This window comes from Oenanthe melanoleuca, chromosome 1A, assembly GCF_029582105.1.
Source record: "Oenanthe melanoleuca isolate GR-GAL-2019-014 chromosome 1A, OMel1.0, whole genome shotgun sequence".
NCBI lineage: Eukaryota > Metazoa > Chordata > Aves > Passeriformes > Muscicapidae > Oenanthe > Oenanthe melanoleuca.
In genome coordinates, this window is record NC_079334.1 from 46,971,988 (window position 1) to 46,996,972 (window position 24,985).

At 37.9% G+C, this 24,985-nt stretch overlaps 1 protein-coding gene across 3 annotated transcripts in view; it reads left to right on the plus strand.

The window, feature by feature from the left end:
- ST7 (suppression of tumorigenicity 7) overlaps window positions 1–24,985 on the plus strand; it is a 128,533-nt gene that overhangs the window by 87,639 nt on the left and 15,909 nt on the right. For 2 of the 3 annotated variants that reach the window (XM_056515850.1, XM_056515859.1), the window contains exons 7-11: window positions 1,052–1,206; window positions 4,199–4,296; window positions 13,349–13,463; window positions 20,786–20,858; window positions 22,418–22,520. In XM_056515850.1, the coding sequence (XP_056371825.1) occupies window positions 1,052–1,206; window positions 4,199–4,296; window positions 13,349–13,463; window positions 20,786–20,858; window positions 22,418–22,520 (544 nt within the window). Of the gene's footprint in view, window positions 1–1,051; window positions 1,207–4,198; window positions 4,297–13,348; window positions 13,464–20,785; window positions 20,859–21,699; window positions 21,837–22,417; window positions 22,521–24,985 lie in introns of those variants that run through there. The other variant, XM_056515870.1, reaches the window with a different exon arrangement.

Below are 24,985 nucleotides of genomic sequence, written 5' to 3' on the forward strand. Positions count from 1 at the left end.
GCTAAGGTTAGGAGAGATCTCTGGAGGTCAGTATCCAATCCCTCTCTTCAAGCAAGGCCACCTACAATGCATTTCACAGGACCACGTCCAGCAGGCTTTTGAATGTCTCCAAAGAGAGAGACTTGACAACTTCCTTGGACAGTTTGTACCAGTGCTCAGTCACCTTTACAATAAGAGTGTTTCTGAGGTTTAGGGCGAACCTCCTGTGCCTCATTTTGTGCCCATTGCCTCTGGTCCTGTCACTGGGAACTGCTAAAAAGAGGCTCTCACTTTCCTCTTTGCTCCCTCACTGCAGGTATTTACAAACTTTGACAAATTTCCCCCAAAGCTTTTTCTTCTCCAGATTGAGCAGTCCTTATATGGGAGATGCCCCAGTCCCTAATCACCTTCATGGCCCTTCACTGGACTCTCTGCAGTACATCTGTGTCCCCCTTGTACTGGGGAACCCAGAACTGGACATGGCACACCCACATGTGGCCTCACCAGGGCTGACTAGAGGGGAAGGATCACCTCCCTCAACCTGCTGGAAAGACTTCTAGTGCAGCTCTGCTGCAAGGGCACATTGCTGTTTTGCTTTTTGCTTGGTCTGGGTTGGGTTTTCTTTGTTGTTGTTTTATCTTTACAACTACATTTATAACCCATTCTTTTTATATGGCAAGTGTTACAGTTCTATTGATTCTTTTCATATCATATATATATAGTTATATATATATATATATATATATATATAGGGATATAGTTTATATTAAAACAATAGTGCATAAAACTAGTCTTGATTTCCAGAAGGAGTTTTAGAGATCTAGGCTTAGTGGACAGTGCTTTACTTTTTGGGACAGTTGTGAGTGTGTGTACTCAAGGGCTGAGTGATACAGTACCTAAAAATGAGAGTCATGGTGTTGTTGACAGAATATCTATTCATCAGAATAGTTCATCAAAAGGGTACATGGACAGAATTTCCTTGCCTCTGAATTTAGTACTTTCCTTGCCAGTCTTCATCTATTTTTACTTTACTTACCTTTCTCATGCTTTTTCCCTCTGATACTTTTTGCAGGTGTGCTACTGCTTATATTCTCTTAGCTGAAGAGGAAGCAACAACAATTGTAGAGGCAGAGAAGCTGTTCAAGCAGGCTCTGAAAGCTGGGGAGGGCTGTTACAGGCGCAGTCAGCAGCTACAGCACCACGGTGCCCAGTATGAAGCCCAACACAGTAAGTTTTTTAGGAGGGAGAGAACTTTGGATCTTTGGATTTGGAGTTTTGGGTTTTTTTCATTTCCCCCCCAAGAACTATGCACTCAGGATTTGTCATTGACTGGAATATGGCCATAGAACCAGACTATTCTGTTTTAGTGTTTTTGCTTGATTCTGTTGCTGAGCTGTCAATGCTCAGATTACGGAGGTGCCTTTATTTTGTCATGGCAGAAAATACTTAAGCATGATAGCATAACTTAAGCATGATAGCCTAAGCATACTATCTGAAAAGGTATCAGAGCCAAAGAGATACGATGTTCAGAAAAAGCTGAACACTCTTTAAGGAGGTTGCCTTTAGCCATTTTGCAAACCTGGGCTCATGCTGTGAAAAGGTGGTGTAGAATGGTGGAAACAGGAGTGAAGTGATGCTTTGGCTGCTTTTTTCCATCAGCTCTGGGGACAAATGCTTACACTGTGTTGTTCTGTGTAAAAGTTAATGAGACCCATTAACCAGTTGGACATCTGAAGTTAGTTGTGTTTATTAAGAAAGGTCGCAGGAACATAAAATTTAACAACTGGAATAATGAAGTGCTTTAATTGAAAGTCTAGATTTTTATTACTTTTTTAAAAAATTTGAATAAGCAGATTTATCTGCTGTGATATTTATTAATCTTTGAATCCAAGAAAACACATTCACTGACAATAAAGGACCAAAAAGATAATAAAGCACCAGTCAAGGTTATTTGTAGACTACAATGGATACCTTCGGCAAAAGTAACACAAATTAATTACATAAATACAAGCACTAGCATACTTCTGGGCATCTTCAGGTTTCTCAGGATCTGATTTCATAGCCTCTGGCTATCTTACATAATTTGAAGATTACTATTAAAAATTGTACATAGCAAAATTGTCTGTGAACCCTGGTTTCAAAAGTGTATGCAAGTCTATACCTGAAAACCCGAGGTTTCAAAAAGCTTGAGGGGCAGTATTAAAAACATTTTTTGGTTGTAAAATTATATTTAGGATGATTTGTTCATTTTTGGTGAAAGTAAAAATATAGAGCAGCTGAGCCCTTGAAGCATTTTTTGGGCTCTAGCAGGCTTATGGTTGTCTGTGAAACCTTAATTTGTGCACTCAATCCGTTCTGAGTGCAACAGTTCTATGAAAAGTACACAAGAAGTAGTTAGTAAGCACTGTCATGATGTTTTTGTCTGAGGTCACCTGAGAAAGTTTGTGCAGGCAGATAAAAGTACAGTATTTCTGTAACCTGTGTGTGCTCGATGGTCACTGTCATCATCAGATTTGACGCCCTGAGCCCTCAGTACTGCAGCAGAGGAGGTAACCCATTGAATCACAAAACTAAGTGCATTGTCACAGAGCAGGGGGGCTGAACAGTGACTGCCTGCTCTGACTGTGTCTTCAGGAAAGGCTGGATCATCCCACTGTTCTGTGTCACTCAGTCTCCCTTGAACATGTCAGTTAGACAAATGTCAATTAGAGAATCTCCAGCCTCAGATGTTGCCTTGGACTCAGAGCCTTCACGTAGAATTCTTTTGATTATATGCTGGACTCCTGCATGGAGAGGGGGGACTGTGGAGGAGGGACATGTGTTGCAGTTTTATGGTTCTGAAAAGTCTTGCATTCCCTTTCTGGTCTTCAGAGTTAATTCTGGGATGAAGAGTGGGCATTACATCTTTTAAAGGTGAAATACATTGTAATCTCTTGAAAAACAACATATTGTTCTTTGTTTCTTTTTATTCAGATGTTCCATCTCCTTCATATAATATTTTATCTGACCATAAAGAGTAAATAATGACTTTGAGTACCCAACTTGCCCTCTTTCAAAAGGTGATAGTTTATAGAAAGCAAAGGCAATTTTATTTTTAAGGTTGCTCATGTTAGGCATCCCAAATCCTTAGCAACCTTGCAGAATTTGGCCTGAAAAATTATCTTGATTTCATAGTAAGTAGATGCCTTTTGACCATTTCTACTCAAAATCCTGAAAAGAAGCTTAACCTGAAATGTATACATCATAGTACATTACCTAAAAATGTTGAAACAGATGTAACTAATAAATTATTTTTAAATATATAGGAATCAATAAAGAGAAAAGGAATTAGGTAATATAGAGTACAGGTAAAGAAATTCTTCTCTCCTTATTTATTTTTTTCCTCTAAAGTAAGTCCTTTCGACCTGCTGCTTAATCTATTTGAAATTTTTAATCACAGCTTTAAAACGATTTGTAGGTACTTGGAATGTTTTCAGCACACATGTTGTTCTTATTATGAAAGGCTTGGAAATGTTAGGAATAGACTACAATCTTTACTGACCACATGCTATGCACAAAGATAATTTGTAGCAGGTGTCTCACATTTTCATGATTCAGTAATTTTATAGATGATTATCTGTCCACTCATTTTCTGTTGGTGCAGAAGCATTTTAAGAGTTTGCATTCAAAGCAAATGAGAAGTGAAAGGTGTAAAAATTCTCCAAGAGAGTAATTATAACTGCTGTTTAGTTTCTGTCTTCCTTGCTGTTAGGGAATCTTCCAGCACACCGGACTATCATATCTAAAATATATTAATTTGCCATAATTAGTGGTGTTAGAATTTGAGGATGATAATTTGGTAATGACTAAAGGCTGTAAACAGAAGTATACTTTTCTTCTAATCATTAAGAAAAAGATTGTTAGAAGGATGAGGATTTGCTTTAATATTTCTTGTTGACAAGTATGTACATAACTGTACCTTCAGATCTTATATTTCATCAGTACAAGGCCAACCCAGGAGTACTTATTTGTACCACTGTATATCTGGATTATTGCCACTGATTTCAGTGATATCATGCCACATCTAAATCTTCAGAATTTGGTAGTGTTTTATTAAAAATCTTGTGAAAACATTGATGGTAGCGAATAAGGAAAAAAGTGAAAGAAAACTGTGTTTCCTTTTGTGTTGGAATGCTTAGTCTTTTTTTATCTTAATACTGTTCTTTTTCCTCTTATACAGGAAGGGACACCAATGTGTTAGTATATATTAAAAGAAGGCTGGCAATGTGTGCAAGGAAACTGGGAAGGACCAGGGAAGCAGTGAAGATGATGAGAGATGTGAGTTTGGATTTTTCACATGTGATATTTACATAATAGTAGTATAGAAATCATACATTTTCTTGCAAGTTAGCAGCCATTCCTGCTTCATTCAGCACTGCTGATAGTTCTTTTGTATGTGTAATGTACATAAAGACTAACTTAAGTGATCATTTATTTATAAGTTTATGAAAGCAACATCAAATACCAGATGGATGGTTACCCATGTAGATTGAATTTCCCGTCCTGGTACATGTGCAATGAAGTGCATTCTTTAATTATTTGATCATGAAGTTAGTAATATTTTTTTTCTGAGCCATGTGGTGAATGCTGCTAACCTCAGAAGCAGGTCTTAAGTATTCTGTTTTCTCCTTCAGGGCTGCAGTTTGGCTCTGTGCATTGTTTGCATCACACTATTCAGCTCTGAGGACAGTATTTATTAATGCAAAACCTATCACTGAAAAGTCAAACCCCAAGTAATGAATCTTTAATTAACTGAACCCCCTCTGAGATGGGGGCTGACTGTATTCTGTCTTTGTAGGCAGGGGAGCTATCAATGGTAGTTATAAGTCAGTAAGCTACAATGCTACAGACTTGAAACACTGAACAGTAGCTATTTTGGAGATGGCAGAAGGGGCAGCTGTTCACCTTAGGCAATGTACATGTTTCAGGTATGTAAAATGCTCAAGTTTAGATGTAGCAGTGAATACCCAGCATTTCTTTCAGTGATATTCTCAGGATGCAGATTAGGAACACAGCTTTGAGGAAGTGACTTTTGTCACCTGAGGCAGCAAGTCTGAGACAGAAGGAGGAATGGAGTCGTGCAGCTCTCGGCAGATGATGATAAAACTATCTCCCAGTTTCCTTTGTTTCTTACAGTTCATATTCCAGCTCCCACAAAAGAAATGGAAGAGATTAATCCATCAAGATACATAGTTCTGCAGATTAGGATGCAGGTGTTAAATGCACAAAATGAAGTCCCAGACAGGAATGAAGCACCTGTAAAATGTGCTTTATGCAGCTCAGATGAATGGTCCAGTAAACTACCTAGTGAAAAGGGAAATTCTTGTTACGTGTCAGTCGGAATTTTAATGTAAAAAGGAAAGCTACTTTTTCTGGAGCTGAGATACTTGCATCAGGGGCAGTAGGGCAAGTATGTTTGCCAGCTTGGAATCCAGGACTCAACATCTCCTGGAACTGGAGCGCTCATGAGTATTTTTTGAAAACATTGAGCAGAGTTCACCATAATAATGCAGGTTCTCATCCTAAATATCTACACATGGCAATTGGTGAGTAACTTTGTTTTCTGACTCTTGCTGGGGCCCTTCACACAACTCTCAGTCTCCAGAATCACTAGAATCCCAGACAGAGGTGTTGAAAAAGAGCATGTTAAAAAAACAGCCATTGTACAGCTAGGAGTGTGAGAAAGAGGGATGAGGAAGACGGATGTGGCTTAGCAGTCTTCTGGTCAGCTGGGAAAATGTTGATTTCAAAAACATTGTTTTCAGTCCAGCCAGCTCCACTGATTCTTAATGAATTCTGTTCCACAAGCACTGTGGGACAAGTACTGAAATGTTTTTGGGACAGACATTGGAATTCTGAGTTCTGGCATTAATACACAAGAAAGATAAAATTTTGCATTTCCCATTCAAATATCACACATCATAATTATGGCAAATTCTGGAGCTTACTATGGGCTGCTGAATGTGTTTTGTGATTTGTAGATAGGCCTACGGGGAACAGATACTCTGTGAGGCATTCTTCTGCTGATGTCGATATATATGGATAGTTGTGTATGCAGAACACTTGGTTTGGGGACTTGGGTGGTCTGTCTAGTCCTTGATTTCTTATGCAAAGTGAGAAACAGAGTTTTGATTAGTGAATGACTTACTTTTCACTAGAGATAAAATTGCCTGAAATTTATAAGCAAAATAGAAAATCGTTGAAATTAAGTACAACATGGATTTCGAGAGGCAGGAATTACAGGGAGACCCAAAGTCATCAGTTATTAGACATTTGAAGAACAGAAAACATTCTTCAGCAGGAATATTTTGTTAAAATGAAAGGATTAGATGTAAGGAAAAGAAAGTATAAAGATGGAATTTCATCTTAGAGAGTTTCAACTCAGATCAATGCATTCTGTGTTTTTTCACATACAGACACTGAGCCAAATCCTCAGAACTGAATTTAAATGCCTCTAGAGCTCTTTATTTTAAGCAACCAGAGCTGAGAATTAGCAAGTCTCTATTAAAGCAGCAGTAACTCTAGGTCACAGCTCCAGTACACTGGGACCAGGATTAAGGTCAAGTCAGCTTTGCTGATGCTTCTCTTAGACTGGCTTGGAGCTACTTATTTCTGATGAATGCATATCCTCCATTTCTTCATAGAAGACATAAATAGTACACTTACTGAGAGGTTTGAAGAACATGAATCTGTCATTGAGGGTTTCTTTGTGATTGATGAGGAAGGAGATGAATTTATTCATCCTAAAAAGAGTAAGAAGGATATGTTGGCTAGGGACTGCTGAATCTAACATCAGGGAACAGAGGGCGGAGGCCCTGTTTGTGTTTGAAAGATTGAAAACAGGTTTCTCAAGACATGGAACATGATGGAAATGAAGTGTTAAGAGGTTCATGACACCATCTGGGAAATATGATTGGGATGTAGTGAGTCTTTGCCACTTCGAAAAAATAAAATATTTGAGAGTGTTTAATTTATTGCATATATAAGGCCATCTTGAGGACATTACTGATGGATTAGAATGTCTTGCTTGAATTTTGTGTAAGAAAAGACTGAGATCCTACTTAAAGCACCTTAATGGAAGGAAAATGACCTGTTGGTGACTTAAATAAGAGTTTGATTTTATGGTTATATGCACTGCTGATAGGAAAATCATATTTCTTAATTTAATGGTATTTAAATTTAGGTATTTACAACCAGGGGCTTTTTTAAAAACTGATTTTTAAGACTGTTTAAAATCAGGGGTTCTTAATTTTATAAAAAACTGGATAGGAATTTCTGTTGCTTCTGTGATTGATTTTGAGACAATATTTTTTTGCTGGCTTTGCTGCTTGGATGTAATTCATTCAGTTGAGTTGAGTTAATGAGAATTACAAACCTGTAGTTTCCATGGAAGCATGTAATGTAATCATACATAGGTGTTGCTTTTGCTTGTATTTCTGATGATAATTATTTACTATATTTTGCTATAGAAACCAGCAGCTGTCACTATTTGTATATATTGAGTTAACTTGTGATCTCATTTTGATTAGTATATTGTTGGAGTAACTCCAATGTAGTCAACAGAATTATTCCAGTTTTATTATTGTTTATTCAACGCATGATATGGTCTGTGAGGGAACTAGATTGCTTTTACTGTCCCCAAGGAGAAAGTCTACAGTGCTTGTTGTTTTATTTGTTGTGCTGATTATGTTAGGAGGACTTTAAGTAGTTTGTTGTAAATGATGTTGGAGAATTTAGTATGTGCAGAGGCAAAAGGCCATTATGGTGGCTGTGAGTAATCTTTAGTATCCCTGCATGTTGAATCTTCCTTGTGGACAGTGATGCAAGCCAGTAGTGGTGATGAGCAAGGGTAGCCTTTTGTGCCACCTGCTTTCCATCTGCTCTTTTCAGAGTCCCTCACCATTACAATGAAGGAAAACAGGAATGTGCTAGGTTTGCATTTTGTATTTTTCATTGATTGAAAACAGAGGAGGATGTGGAGGGTATGCAAAGGCACTTTCCTCTCTGCTTTGTGGGCGACTGAATCAGTGACTGCACCACTAAATTCAGGAACAGGCCAACAGTCATTTTTCCTAGCTGGCTTACTGGAGTATCCGGATGCAAATGTACCATGCAAGAAAATGAATTGTCAAATTAATTGGAGCTTCCTGGGATTGTTCTGGAGAACATTTGGTGGAACAAACTTTAGTTGAAGGGATATGTATGTTTATGAAGGAGAAGGGTGGCAGGCAAAAGGTGTGCTAGTGGACAAAGCAAGTGGAAGTTTTTAATTGCTTTCTCCTTCAGAGAGAAGATGAAAGAAATTCATTCTAGAGTGTATTTATCCTTCCCCATGGGCATGCACTCCCTCAAAGATTGCTTTGTGTTTTTATTAAGTATATGTTTCTGCGACTTTGTTCAGAATTGAGTGAGGTTTAGTGAAAAAAGAGGGTCTCCAGGTCTTCCTTAAGTCTGGAGAAGGATAGAAAAAAAACAGTTTTGCAGGGTCAGAAAAGTGTATTTTATTTCTAGTGTTAGTTGTATCTGCTGAGAAATTACTCTTCAGCTCACAATAAAGGACCTGGAAGTCGTTTTCTGCGTTTTTAGCTCTGAGAACCTTGCTGAGGATATTTCATGAGTGTATTTGTGTGTTCATCTTTGTGCTCACTTGCCATCACTAAATGCATATTTTATGCCACAGAGGACACCTAAGCAACTTGTATTGTCAAGGGTGCTGCATGCTTATCCATTGACTGCATGAAAAGTTCTGTAAACAGTTGGGCTGCCCTAAGCATCTGAAATGGTTTAAGAGTGACATCACTTGAAGGGTTTGAAGGAGTACTCAAGCACACTAAATCAATTTTAATGATATGGGTGGATTGGGTTTTTATCTTCTTCTGATCAATTGTATTAGGGATTTTTGCTAGTATGGTAGTTCTGCAAATCTAGCATACCTTCCTGGCAGCTTCTTTTGCTGAGCTTTGAATAAGGATTTCTATTCAATATTTTATTGAATTCTGTATTCTTGTGTGCATTGCTGATTACTTCTTGAATAAAACAAATATGTAGCCAGGGCGGGGTTCTGCACCTCGAATTATCAAATTGTGTGAAACAAAGAGAGTACTTGTTCCTAATAAAGATGTTATGATCCCTAGCAATTTAACAACACAATTTCTGCCACTACTTGCATTGACAGCTACTGTCTGTCTCTCCCAAATGCTTCTGTGCTTGAGGCAAGGATTAGTGAGTCAGACTCTTTGGCTTGTGTTACACAGGTCAGGTTAGGCAGGCTGCTCTGCTTTGAGTGGGATTCTAGTTTTATTAACATCTGTAGCAGTTGTTTAAAGTACCATTTATTAAAATTTGAAGGGAAAGTACTTAGTTCAATGAGACCAAGCATTATCTCATAGACTTTAATATTCTTTACTAATACTGTACTTTTGCATATATTTTGCTACTCTTCTGAATGGTGACATTTGCCAGTCTCCACCAGAGTGATGTCTTCAGTTAATTCTTTTTCTGATATTCAAGCACTGCAATAATGGCAAGTGATAAATGCTGATTTTAATATTTTCAAATGCCTGCATATTCAAATATAGTTTGTTTGGTCACAGATTCACATGATATGGTAAGTGGGTAGAGCAAATTGGAATATCTCTCATTTCAGTGGGCTCTTAAAATGGAGACTTCTCTGACTCCCCTAATGATGTTTATCCCTTCCTTGATCTTCACATGACTAAAACCCCTCACTTTTAGTCATGATTGTGATTCTGCTTAGAGCTCTCAGAAGCTAGAAATTTGGTGACTACTACCTAAACTGACAGTAATAATTCTCATCTAAATTACAGGTTGCCAGCATTGTAATTCTATTAAGATAGAATATAGTTACATAGTCTTGGTGGGAGTCCTGGTAACTGGAATCCTTTTTGTGTTGACCATCTGGCATCACTCCATATTCAGAGACTTGTATAGTACTTTAATTACGGTCTTCCATCTCTCTGCAATCTCCTAGCTAATTTTTGAGCTCCTAGATATTTCCTTGCTTTAATTTCACTTAAAAATCCACTTATAAAAATACGTCAGTTTCTGAAAAAAGTACTTCAGGATGTTCTTTCAAGGATTATTTTTCCTTCTGTCTACTGCTTGCTGCCTTTTAGTAGCCACTTTTACTTTCAGGGAGAATTAGATGTATTTAGCATGAATTTTGATGAGCAGGTTGTTTTTAGTAGAAGGTATCCCTGCCCTCAGCAGGGGTGTTGGAATTAGGTGATCTCTAAGGTCCTTCCTAACCCAAAACATTCTATGAATCTGTGATGCAAATAAAAGATTTTTTTTTGAGCAGGACCGTGAGTAATGACTTTATTTTCATGCTTCATAAAGTCAGTAATATTTGATGTAACAAACATTATTACAATTTAGCACTGTTACTAGTTTTATATAATATGATTGTTTAATAGTAAGCATAAAATCTGGAACAACTTGTGCTTTTCTGGGTTCATGCCATATCCGTCTTTAAAATTCCCTTTATTCATGAAATACATGCATTTTAGAACATAGTCCAAATAACAACATTTTCATAATTGTACTCCTTAAATAACTTGTCATACTCTAAAGACTTTAATCCTCCAATTAAGAGAACAAAACAGCTGCATGTTCTAATATATTTCCTTAAAGTATTGCATATTTAGTAAGATAAGGTGCGTTTTTCATCTGGTGTTCAGGAATAGTGTGCCCATCTTTACATCTTTGTATGGAGTATGAGACTCCATCTGCAAGCAAGCTCAGTCTGCTCCCCATTGCTCCTCAGCATGACCCAGTATGTGGCCTGCCCTGACCAGATCTGTGTGGCAGTTTTTTTCTTCCCCAGTGTTTGCTTTCACTATGAGATCTGAAAGATGACCTGTCAAAATACTCTTCCATCCAAGTGGCTTTACTTTCTGGCAAGTTTTTCTGTAAACAAATTTTAACTGTGATTGGAAATGATTTGCAGTGAGAATTAGAAACTATATATCCAGATATGACAGAGAAATGAGTTCATGTCTTCTCTTTCTTTTTTTAATAGCAAACATGCTGTCATTTATGCACAGTCAGTGTTCACATAGCTGAGTGATCACTTAGAGGTGTTTTATTTTTGAGGCTACGTATTAACTGAGTTCAGTATTACTGGGTTGGACTTCTTAGTGCTTGACCTTTCCCAGAGGAAACCTTTATTAACACTTTTCAGTTTGGAGGCCTGGCAGTCCAGACAGTGACCTTTATTCCTCTGCTGTCTGAGACAAGCTTTATCACTCTGACAGAACCTAATTAAAACAGCAAAAAAAATAATCAGTGAGTGATGTCAGTGAGAGGTGGAGACCCAGAGTAAGAGCTTTTACTGGCCAGAGTACACCTATAACTAGCTGCAGCTCTTCCCTTTTCTTCACTGATGGAGGGAATGTTATTTTGCCAGCCGTTATTCATTCTCAATGAGGAAGGATAATCTTTCTTAATCCCTTAGAGGGGTTTCTTTGCTGGATGTTCATTCTGAACTTTAAATCACGTTTATGTAGAGCCAGATTCTGTCATGCTCTTTCCTGCCAAATAGTAGCTTCCTCTCTTAAAAATCCAGCAGTGAGTAAGGACAAGAACGAAGAGAAGTAGACTTAATGGTGGGTCTTTAATGAATCCAACTATGTGAATTTCCACCTGCACTTACTTTTCTTCATGAATAATGACTTAAACTTTTTATTTTATTCTCCAACCCTTCCACTTAACCTGCATGAGCATCAAGATCTGTGGTCTTTTCTTTTTTTTATGGAGGAGAAAAGCTTGCAAACTATCCAGTTTGTGTTCTTTTTCACAGGTTCAGCTCCTACCAATGAAACCAGGAGTTTATGGCCATCCCCATGCCATTAACATGAAAAGTTCAGTGCTGTCTTTCAGCTGCTCTCTCAGTGATCCTGATTCTGACCAGAAATTTATATAATCAGTTAAACAAAACGCTGCAATTCTTGCCTTTCACCTTCTAATAATCCTCAAACTGCAGCAAAGTCAACGCTATTCCAGACAGATAAATTTAGAGTCTTAAGGTCAGAATAGCTCTTCCATTAGCTTATACCAGACCATTTCACAAGAAATTCTCTGTGCTTTGTTTCTCTGTTTACCTGTTAAGATCTCTTTCTTAACAGAGTGAAGAAGCTCCACTGTATTACCTGTGTCTCATTTTTTGAAGTTCTTAGTTCTCTTGTTTCAATCCTTTTTACTTTTACTGTTCTCATAAACCCTATCAGAGAGATTGTTAATTTTAGTATTACCCTGCAAGTTCCTGAGAAGCAGTGGTAATACCAGCTACCCCAGTTCTTCATTGTCAGGGACTTTTTTGTGCTGAATCTGTATCACAAAAGCAACCATAAAGGGCACACAATGAAACAAGGATCTTTTAACACTTCAGTTCTTTAGAGAATCACTGTGACAATAAAAAATAGCAGTTAATCAATTCTGCAGTAAAAAACATGGATGCTTCTTATAAGTCTGACTTAAAAAAAGAGATACAGTTGAGTATCAGCTTCAGCCATTTCAATCTATGCAGATACTAAAACTGAGGATATCTAAAAACAAATTCCTAGTATCTCAATGGCTTAGTTCATAAAGTAAAGGCACTTACATGTGAAAAGATAGATTATTTTAACTCCACATTTCATTCAATTTGTCATACAAGATGTATTCCTTAGTTATGGTGTTTGATTTGCATAAGCTTTACATTTCCTGTGGTTGCTGTCTTTTATTTCTTTCTTTTTCCTTTTCTGTTTCCTGTTCCATTTCCTTTTCCTTTCCTTCTCTCTTTCTTTTTTTTTTCATGTTGACCACAATAGCAATTGTGTTCTAAAGTATTTGCAATTACATATCCTGGTATCACATTCTTGGTAACATGGTTGGATATATGTAAGCTTCTCTCATTTGATGTTTTTGTGGTTTTTCAATGCATTTTCTGTTTTTTCCACTAATATACCCGAGAGGTGCTGGATTACATACTGCTGATACACTGAAGCTACACTGGTGAAGATTCTTTCCCAGAACAATAATTCTTTTTCACTTTGAAGGAGTCTGTTCATTGAAGGAGAGTTACATGTTCAGATAGCTGGGTTGTTGGATTTGACTAACTGCATCCTATAGACACATGTCTTGACAAGAACCTGGCCTAGTATTCATTATGAGCTCAGAAATTTCTGAGTTAATAGTGAGCTCTGGGAAAGAACTAAGATCAAGGGGAACTGAGGAGTTGTAACTTGGTGTTGTCTATTTCAATGCATTTTGAACAAGAAACCCTTCTTGATTTTAATAATCTAACTCTTTCATATGTTATTGATTGTAGTTGATGAAGGAGTTTCCCCTGCTCAGCATGTTCAACATCCATGAAAACCTGCTAGAGGCTTTGTTGGAACTGCAAGCATATGCAGATGTCCAGGCAGTCTTAGCAAAGTATGATGGTAAGTTCAACTATGTATTTTCTTTAGGTGATACACGCAGAAGAAATATATTTAAGTCAAACTCCTAAAATTTAGGAAACACTGTAATTAAATTGATAGGCATGAGCTTCATACATGCCCTTACACAATCCTTTATCCAAAGATTAAATACAGTGCATTTTTTCTGCCAACCCATGCTGAAATCATTGCACAGGGTGATGGCACTCAATAGCAGCTCTCCGGTGCTTTCTTTGTTTTCTGTTGATGTTTAAAGAATGACTGTTTAGGTTCTGCAGAATTTTTATTGCATGCTATTGAAACTTTTTCTGAAGAAAGTAATTATCAATTCCCCTGTGGACTTATCTGTGAGTGTTGACTTAGTATCATAGAAAAAACCACTGATTTAACTTCATAGCAGTCTGGTGAGTAGCAGACTTCATGTCTTTCAGGGAAACCTTGGAAAGCTCAGAAGACAAGGTGGACATTTTGTTGGGTTTTTTTGTTTGTTTGTTTTTCAGTAAAGATTGGTTTATGCAGCACTGCAACTGTTTTCATGTTCAAATCACAGCTGCTGGAGCTCTAGCTATTTAAATTTGAAGACACCAGGGTTTCAGAGATGCAGAAGTAGAAGCACCAACTGGCATACTTTGTTTAGTTCAAATTAACTGGGTTTTCCTCATACTGCGTAAAAACTCAGTGACAAAACCAGGAATATAATCTGGTTCTCTAGCGCAGAGTTCATCTGTCTGCACAGTGCCACTCTTCTTACTGCAGTCCCTGGCTTGCTCAGTAGCCAATTTACAAGTTCTGCAAATGAATCAAAGAACCTACAGATGTCAGTTTGCTATTGTGTTACTACACAGTCCTCATTAATCCTCAAAAAAAGGTCATTCTGTGCACTGGATTATGGGAGTTTATGTAAGGAATATTACATCATGATGTGACTAGAAATGAGATCATAACCTGCATATAGCTGACTTAAGTGAAACCCATGTAGCCTTAATTTTGATGTTAATTCTTTTGCCAGGTTGATCTTGTAGCCTTTAAATTGTTCTCAATTGGTAGCTCTTACTATCTTAGATGTTCTTTGAACAAATATTTTAAGGCTTGAAACATCCACAGTACTGGAAAAAAAAAAAAGATTGACATTATTTGAGCTACTGTTGTGTAAATGCCTAACAATATGGACACTGGAGCCTATATCCACAGTGTCATTTCTCTTTCTCATGGATTCTTTCAAGGAATTGTCTGGTCTTCTCTCCCATTTGCTGACTGAATTCTCTTCCGCATGCTCAGTTTTAGCTTTTAATTGCTCCCACTTCTTACCAGAGGCTCCTTGTTCAGCCAGTACCACTCATTCTCCGTTCCATTCTTCCACTTTTCCTGACTACCTATCCAGATCTTTTCTTCAGGGCAGTGATGGTCAAGATACATCACCATTCACTTTACAACTACTATCTTAACATCTTTTCTATTTAGCCTTTTCTCTGTGGCTTCTCCCTCCTCCTCATTTGTCATTCTCTGTTGCAGTGCCTGGGTGCCAAAAAGCAGAACAGTGAGAGCTCACACAGACAGAGGCTTCTTGCTGTGAGCCCCAGTACTTGGGTCCATATCATCACACAGAACCATGGCAAAGGGGTGGTGCGTGTTCACTGGAGTACTGACACCTGTACTTGTTGAGCAGTGAATCTTTAGCTGATATAGCCAAAAAAATTGCAGAAGCTCCCACTGAATATGTGCTAACTGCTTTCTTCTAACATCTTTTAACTTAGGAAGTTAAGATAAATTTGAATAAGGCTCATAATAGACCATTGGCTTGATACTAACATGATCATCCTGTCAGACTTCAAACTCCTGCAGTAAACTGTGGCAGAGATGAGGCTGTTTTAAAAAAAGATAAATAAACAGCTGATTACAAGCTACATTAGTCCAGTACCAATCCAGTCTGGAATGTTTTCAACTCTATTAGGAGTCAAATCATTCTAAGCAGAGATCAAAGTGTCACCCAGGCCCTTGAGTACTGCCATTCAGTAGCAGTAATGACTCCAGGAGAGATCTTGGTTGTACTTAGTCTGATTGAAGAAATTGGCAGTTAAGTGGTAACATCAGAGTCTTTCTAGTAGCTTCTTGTATTTCAGTAATTCCTGTGACACTGGGAGAGATTCCTATATTCTTTATTTTGCCATGTTAAAAAGCAAGTAAGCAGAAATGCTGGTTTTTATTCTCCAGGCGTCACAGTATGTTGGCACCTTCTAGTCTTCAATGTAGTATGAGGTAATAGTCTTGGGAAATAGCAGAACTGTGACAGAACAGGGCACTAAGCCTTTACTCTCAAATCTCAAGACTGAGCTCCAGTGCAAGCTTTATTTCAGTGGGCTAAAAGCACTGATCCCTGATTTTAAACAATACCATGGTAGCTCTTTATGTCATGGAAGTTGGTAAAACTTGAAAGTGTGTTCCATTTTCTCAAAAGCATCTGATAGAGTCAGAACAAATGAGACTTTTAAAAATAAAGCTCTTACTTTGGCTGTTTGAACACAAGCAGTTTCGACTTACACTTTGGTATGGTGTGTGTATGCACTAGGTTTGCAAAAGGACTCAGCAAACACAGGCTTTACCAGTATAACCCTTACAGTTCATGAGTCTCAGAAGACCTGTCTCAGGGAGTCACAGCTCATTTTAGAACTCATCAGGTTCATGTGTTGTAAGATTTATTGGAATATAAAACACTGAACTCATTTATACTTTCCTATCTGCAGTTTCTGCTGGTCCCACTCCACTGTTTTTTTGGTTTTTTTTTTACTAAGACCAAACCTGATTTATTGTATTTTGATAACATATGAACAAATTATTTCCTTGAGCAATCTGCTCCCACCCTGGGCTAAAATGTTGGACCACATCATGTGAAACCTCAGCCTCTGCAAGCAGATGCACTGCTTTACCAAAAGCCATGTGTTAGATTGTGTTTATATTATGTACCTGGCAACAGAGCTGATGTCCGTACTCATTATTCATGGAAAAAGGTTCTCATTAGTGGAACAGCATGCACTGTTGCTGAGCTACATCATTATGGTTTCAGAGTTCAGTGTCTGTCAGTAGAGTGAGGATGACCTAAATACTGTTGAATTCTGAAAATATTTTTGGCTCTGATTTAACACATATCCATGTTATTTACAGCAGAAATAGTTATGGCTGGGGGAGTTGGTCTGCTTGTAGTCATGCTTAGAGCAACTGATTTATTAATTTCCCTGGGCAGCCAGTTACTCTTATATTAAATGATAACCTGGGCACTGTGTGAAAACTCAGACTTTTCTGGCAATTTAAAGTCAGGTTTAGAAAGAATGTATGCCTCTGTAGTTAATTGTAGTCATCCAATGGTTCCTCTCTAAACCTGTCCTTGCTTCCATTTTTTAAAAGCGCAATGTTTTCCAGCGAGACTTATATCCTTCTGGTTTGCTGGATGAACACCTTATGCAGATTCTTCTCTCACATACCCCTTTGCAGAGGAGAAAAACCATGTTGCCCTGCCAGAGTCCTAAATGTGGAGTTCATTTGAGATGATATTTTATAGCAAAGAACACATAGAAAGGAAATGGGGTTTAGATAGAAAAGATCTCATTCTACTCTATGCTTTGACACTTTTTTTATTTGGTAGCAGGTTATTCAAGCATAATTCTACTTTTAATTAGTGTTATATCAAAATGCAGGCCTTTGAAGAAATACATTAGCAACAGAGACTTCTTTTTCTTGGAAAACTTTTAACTTAGTTAAATCAAATCAGTTAGCACAGAGAAGTGACTTTTCTAAAATGTAGCCTTTTTAGGTCTACTCTCCTTTCTCTGCCCCATTCTGTCCAATTTCTTATTGTCCTTCAGATTATGCATGTAAATTTTATTTATATAGAAGGTGGTCCTTTTGTAGAGTTGCAGATTGGTGAAGCAACTGCATGCAGCCTTCAGTTATGTTACCAATGGTCTCCACTGGTTTTGTAGATAGTTTTATTGCTTGCCATGTTTATATTTGACTTCTTGGAGATATTCTACCTGGTGGAGCTAATTGAGCCGGTGTTCTAAGTGCAGTGAAGAGTTTTCTTCAGAATGAAAGACGTAGCGAGTGGCAGTATGGAATCAGCCATTCCCTCAAAAGCAGTGTTTTATAACCTTTTTGTTTCTTTGAAAGATGCAAATCAAGACCTCCAGTTTGTGTAACAGTAATATTGAGAGAATAGTTTGTCTTTGTTCCTATCACATCTTTTTCAGCTTCTGCTTGCCAGAATTGATATATGGCATACTCTGCATATCCATAGCATCTTTCCATCAGTTCAGTCTCACAGGCAACTGCTTAAGAAGCAAATGGATAATAAGAATTCACTTTCCCAACCTGCCCCATACATGACAGAGACTTATGGAAAGAAAATGCTTATAAATTAAGTCTAGTTTTTGTGTTCTGTTTAACAATACAAACAATAAGAAAGAAGGAGAGCCTTTTCTAGATTGACACATCAGTTTCTATTAGGCAAAGATGTCCTGATGGATTTGACAAAAGAATAGCAGTCACATCTTTCCACACTTTGTGGGAGCTCCACAAGTAATCACAGGAGGGTGGGAAACAGTGTATGTGAAGATATTTTGCCAGATGGCTCACAGAGCTGGATACAGTCATTTATTAAAACTTCACTTTGGTTCATGACAGAGTACATATCTCCTAGGGCTAGTTTGGACACGATTCCCTTGCTAAATTCAAGTTGTTACCAGACATAATTGTTTATGCCTCCCTCTCAAATCTGAGGGTGCAGTTTTGGAGATGAAGCCAAAAATATATGAGGATTTTAAAGTATTGTAATCACAGACCAGCATGTAGCAGGACCAACTACTTATGGTGTAATGTGTAGCAAATGAAAAGAAAAACACTTTTGAAAGCAAGCAGGCATTGACCTGCCAGGGCTATCTCAGTTGGACTAGATGATGTCCAGAGCTCACTTCCAACTCCAGCCACATGATTTTGTGATAAACATGAGCATTTGTATCTATTTCTTCCATTGCTAGGGGTCTGTAAATATTATCCTCAAACAAGTCCTGCTTGCTCCCCAGGAGCATAGTACTGGAGGATGCCTCCTGAATCAGGGCCCCTGCTGTTGCATTCCTTGCATGATACTGCCCCTTCCGTGAGCTGAGCAAGCTCCATCCTAGAATTAATTGGTCTTTTTGCCCCACTGTTCTACCTGGAAATCTCCCTCAAATGTTCATTTCACAGAAACTTTCTTTTAATCTGTGTTCTAAATTTAATTTTGAACTCTTCATTCTTGTTCCAGTGTTGTCCTTTACCTAAACAGCCTTTCTTCTCTCCTGGTGTTCCATGTGGGTCTGCACAGGAAACAGCTAGATCTTCTCTCAATCTTTTTTTTAATTTGGTTTGATACAAAGCCAGTCCAGTCATTCTGTTTGCTTTTGTTGTTCTTGACCATGGGTGATCAGATTTGAGCACAGCATTCTTTGAGAAACTCCATTTCTTCTGCAGAAAGGACTCACTTGGTGTATCTGAGCCTTAGCTCATCTTACCACATTTCTCTTCCTTGCAGATGCCAGCTGTTCATTGTGAATCATCTTGCAATCTGTATGCACAGATGTTTCCAGCTCAGGAACACTTACTGTCTACTAGAACGGTGCTTTGTGATACTCTGTTTTGTTTTAATATATTTAAAAGGCGTTTCTGTTTACTGGCAATAACTTTTAACTCCTGATGTTAAGGAAAACTTGGTATAAAGAGGGTTATTGAATGTGTTCAGAAATATTTTCTCTTCCTGTCATTGAAGGTGTGCTCATGCCTGTGTCTGTAGCTGACTTCTATTAGAGGAGTAATTAGCATATCTGTCATCCAAACTGCTCTGCATGCTGTTGATTTTAATTAATTTAGTCACTACAATTACATACTCAAGTGAAATTATAGTTGCAATATATTATAGGGAAGCCTCCAGCAGGATCTTTACATCTCATACCTGAAATGCAAGTGCATAAAGAGATAATAGGTAGCATTTTAAAGTGCCTAAGTCATTCTGCAATGTTTTCTGTCTCACAGAATAACATTGTGCCTGGTTGCTTGGTTATTAATAAGTGAAGGATGGTGACTGCTGAGATACGACTTGCTTGTCCTATTACACTCCCTTCTGGAGCCCTATCTTGCAAGCCATATGAGTTCAGTGAATAACAAGTGTGTGTTAATCCTAAAGTAACCAGGTTACCATGGCAATTTTGTCTTTCTAATCAAGTTTAATGACAAACCAAGGGGCAGATAATTTCTTACAGCAAGAGAGATTAGCTGACTCACTTCTACAGTGGACCTACTTCAGTGCCTTGTGTTTGCTTTGCTGTGTTTTCTGTTTGGTATAGGAAGTTATCAGGGTGTACAGAAGGGTTTACAGAATCCAACTTTTAGTGGGTTTGGTTTGTTGTGTAATCTTTACATTTTTAATACTGGAATATTTTAGTCTCAATATGTGACTGCTGGGTAGATTACAGAATCACAGAATGAGCTGAGTTGGAAGGGACCCAAAAGGGTCATTGAGTCCAGCTCTTAGCCCTGCACAGGACATCTCCAAGGGTCACACCATGAGATGAAAAATGTGGAAGGCAATTCTCTATAACAGTGAGAACAAATATATCACTCAAGCCTGTTAAGCAGTATTTCTCTCTACCTTTTGAAAGCATTGTGCCAATTTAGGTTAACTTATGGGTTAAGTCAGGTTTATGGTTCCTGTGTGTCTCTGTAATAGGGTAAAATGGCCAGAGAGTGTCCGGTGAATGTGTGTTTTGGCCCAGTATTTTCTTAAGAGGCAAAATATCTTATTTTTTTTGATCTTTAACTTCAGTCAATCCCCTCCTTGCAAGTAAAATCCATTGTTACTTGAATAGCTGTCTTGACTTGTATAGCTGTCACATACTCATATTAGACAACTGCTTCTCAGTGAAACTTGAAGAGTAAGACAGCCCTCAGCTATTACTTAAATATTTTGTGAACTGTGGAAAAATTCAGGTATTCCAAGTTATCTATACATTTATGCATGGAGTAATGAATTCTTCCATTATGTCTCTGTCATGTCACTCTTTGAATTAGTTCTCTAATGAATCCTGTTCCTATTTAAATAGCAGTTCCAAAGGCCATTAACACACATTTTAAAGCCTGTATATCACATGGAAATTTAAAAATTCATGTGACATGGCAACATAAGTACCAAGATGAGAAAGTATTCTGAGTTCACATATTAATTTTGTTTATGTCATGTTTACTTTTCTTTGTGCACCCTTTTAGGTTTTCAAATGCTTACTTTATTCCTTTCTTTTCAACAGATATAAGTTTACCAAAATCAGCAACAATATGTTACACAGCTGCATTGCTCAAAGCCAGAGCTGTCTCTGACAAGTAAGTGCTTAAGAACCACTGTCCAGCAAAATTCCTGATTTAATGTAAGATTTTTCTTAGCTGAGCCCACACCCTAACAATCTGCTGATTTAGCAGGAAAATTAAGACCTGCGGTAAATTGATAAAATTATTTTATATATAAAAAATTTGTAATGATCAAACATTTCAAATAGAGATGCTAAAGAAGAAGAAAAGAAGATAATTAGCATAATTTCAGTTCTTGTTTCAGTTTTCTATATACTGTCTGGGTGAGCTTTGGCTTCCTAGACAGTATACTAAAGATGCAACTGGAAAGGGTTGTGTGGCTGAACCTCTTCAACTTTGTGTAAACCTGACCACAAAAAGGTAATGACTCAATGTGGATGCACTGGTAACAATGTCATTTTGCAAGTGCTGTCAGCACACTGCTCATCTAATTAAATAGCGGCAGGTGGATTTAGCGTTATTATGTCAGGGATTCTGAGAGGTAGAAGACGTTCATATTTTTAGAGACACAAATATCTGTTCATTCCTTTTATGTTTTTCTCTTGGGTCTCAAATTCCAAGGTGCTGAGCACATCTAGCTGATGCCTGTGGACTTGAGAGCACTGGCCCACTCTGAAAGGGTGCTCAGCTCCTTGTGAGATGGAGCTCAAAAATCCCCGTTCTGCTCTCAGATGCCTTCACACAAATCTCAGGCAGAGTTGTGTCTGTGCACCTGAGGGTCGGATGCCCCCTAAAGTTGAAAAGCAAGTGGAGTGGAAAGTCATTTTCTTGACTGACATCCTGACAGTTTTTGCTTTTAAAGTGTATGTACACATCAAGATCTGAGTAATTTTCTTTCATTCTTTTTATCCTGTAGATCGCCAGTACCTACTGCAACATCTTTCCTCCCTACACAGCGACTCCAGCTTGGGAGGGCAGGGCTAAGGTTGTCACAGCTTTCCCTGTGGTGTCTGCCTGCCAAGTACAGCTCTGGAGTTAGCCGTGGGGTGTGAGGTGAGAAAGAGATTGCATGGTCTGGTTTTTTATTCACTGGGGCAGATGATTTGCCCACAGTTTGGGCATGCTACCCTCAATGGTGCTGCAGCCAGTAGACCACCTGCTACTGCTGCTGCATCGTGCTTCCATCTCAACTTGACCCCAGGGGCATTGGGTTGGGAACTTTCCTAAAACTTCCCCAAACCTGTTTTTAATAGAAACCCTCCAAAAATAATTTGGCATTGGTTTTTTTTTTTAGTCTTGTTATTTTTTTTCTTTTATTTTACTTTTTTCCTGCAATTTCAGCCTTGAATATGCCCCTAGTAAGGTACCTAGAGCAAATTTAGATTAGTGACAGAGAAGGGACTGTTTGAACTGACTTTCTGCCATGATTAGATACAAACACGCTTTCCGCTTCTGCTGGGATTTTTATTGGCCTTGATGTAATAGATCACTCAGAGTTTCCACTTGCTATGGAAGTTTGGAGAGCATAGGAAAATTACTCAGTTTGGTTACATGGGCCCATGTTCTAGATTTCTTTTCTGACTTTTTCTTACTAGCATTTCTGACCTAATGTGTTTGTTTCTTTGCTTTTGTAGATTTTCTCCAGAGGCTGCCTCAAGGCGAGGGCTGAGTACTGCAGAGATGAATGCAGTAGAAGCTATTCACAGAGCAGTAGAATTTAATCCACATGTGCCAAAAGTGAGTATTGAGAAAACATTGTTGTTGCTCTAACACTGCTGAGGATATAACTCCTGATTTTTGTGTTAGAATAATGAGTTATGTTGTGGAAAAGAGAGCAAACAATGGAAAGGGAGAAGAGCTGATAGTATGCACAGTTTTTTTCATTAGTGATGTCACGTTCAGGACTGTGCAGCTTGAAATTTTAGCTGAGATAGATTTCACCAAGTGCTGTGCTGCAGGCAGATCATGCATAAAGATAGATTATTATTTGCAAAATAGTCTTTAAAGGTCTTCTAGTTCAAAGTAGCATCTTTTCATTGTTTTGATGATTATATGTAAGAAAATGTTTTTGGCATGCTGTACAAAAGAACCTATCTTTGCAGTTAGTGGTGTGCTTCATGTAAGTTGCATTAGTAATTCCTTATGCAGCAACCTGTCATTAAGTTCTGAGAATGCAAAGCTCAGAAATGAAGAATTGCTGAGAACTGCAAAGTAAAAAAAATGGATTTGCATTCTAATTCCCATACCTGCTCTCTGGGGTTTGTATCTCAGCTGTAAGAATGTTGCTGAGAGGTTGCTGAAGGCTAAAGGTAGATGTTTTTTGGCAATTGGACCTTTTTGGACTCTGAACTTCACCCCACAAACCTTTGAGCTAGCATTGCCCTTTGAAAGTAAGCAGCAGAAAACTAGGATGTGTTAATGTGGGGAACCTATTCATTAGGTACACTTGAACACCAAGTCTTGTCAAGGTAAACTCAAAGCCTCTTCCTTATGTACACCTGGATTACAGAAAGTTAATTCGCATGCATTTCAGGAATTAAGTGTTTTCTCTGTGAGCTTTGTCTGTTGTGCCAACCACTAAATAGCATGGTGTAGATGTCTGAAAGTTAGGCTGTTTGCTTAATAAAAAAATAAAAATAAATCCTGCTGTTGTCTCCAGACTCTGCTCTGCCATGAAACTGAGGCCAAGTCTTCATTTACCACCATTTTGCTTTTGTTATTTCCGTTTCTACTTAAGATCTGGGTGTTCTTTGGTTTGACCTCCTTTTCAAAATCCACTTTACTGAAAGTTGTGGTATTTGCTCCATAACCTCTGCACTTCCAGACTTACAAGATCCTGCTTTTCTTGCAGATCAGTACTTCCATTCATCTTTTATGATCTCCTTTATTCTAGGCAGCTGGTTAGGTGGCTGTTCAATAAGAGCTGAATTTCTGCTCTCACGAGTATGCCCATGTGTGAAATGCAGATTCTATATTATTTTCTTGGTGTCTACATTATTTTCTCTACTTTTGATTGAAAGAAATTCCAGTCCTTTTCTCCTTAAGTTCATGTTGTTAATTGATTCTCTCTATTTTTCAGTCTGACACTCTGAAATTGAAAACCTTTGTGAAACATAAATTACCAGGATGATAAGATAGTAATTAGGAGCAGACTCCAGAGGGTCTTCTAGTTCATATTTTAACATTAAAACAGAATAGCCTAATAAAGATTAATATACAGCATTGCTGATTTCACACTCATTCCTGTTGCTATTGCCTAAATAATATCAAAGTGTGAAAGTTTGTTTTTGGTTATAATTTTACACACTTCAATTGCCAGTCAGCTGTAATTGAAGTCATATCCCTTGTTTTTAATGAAATGGGGATAAGTTTTAGCAAGCAGCATCACAGGAAGTCTAACAGGGCCACAAAACTAATGTGTGTTCAGAGCTTCTCTAGGATTTAAACATTAATGAGTCTTCTGTTCAGAGTGAGGAAGAAATAAACTACAAATGTGACAAATTATTTAACATACTACACAAAAATTTAGGAGTTAAACAGAGAAGTTGTATTGCCACTGAAGCTGTAATTCCAGAGGGTTTTGTATGTACATATTATATCATGAAGAGTACATAATTTATTGAGTGGTTGGGGAAAAAGATATACGTATACACAGACACACAATTTCATCAATATTATTTATATGTGTTTGGGGCTTCCCTACTTTATAGTCCTGTGTAGCAGGACTATAAAATGTTAATGCTGATAAGCTACAACAGCTGTCTCTTGGACATTTCTCAGTTGTGGAACACCCTTCCTGAACTGATTTGCGGAGTTCTTTCCCTTCATTCAAACTCCTCCTGAAAAGCACCCCTGTCCTTTCTGTGATATATGAGACTAGAGGTATTCATTAAAGAGAAAACAGATGATGGTCCATATATCTAAATGTTGAAAGTGACTCAAAAGTATGTCCTGCACACAGTTGTATGGATTTGTATGTAAGCCAGGAGCTGAGTTGATTTGAACAGTCAGTCTGTGATGAAGTATGCTGCATTTCAATCAGACTATTTAAATATTAATATTACTTTAAGAAATGCCAATTTTGTCTATAAACAGTCTCTTAAAAGGATGTAAGAAACCATTGACTTAAACACTTAGAGATTCATCTGTTCTCTGTTCCATCCCTTCTCATCTTCTTTATTTTGATTTTCTTAGTAAGAGCT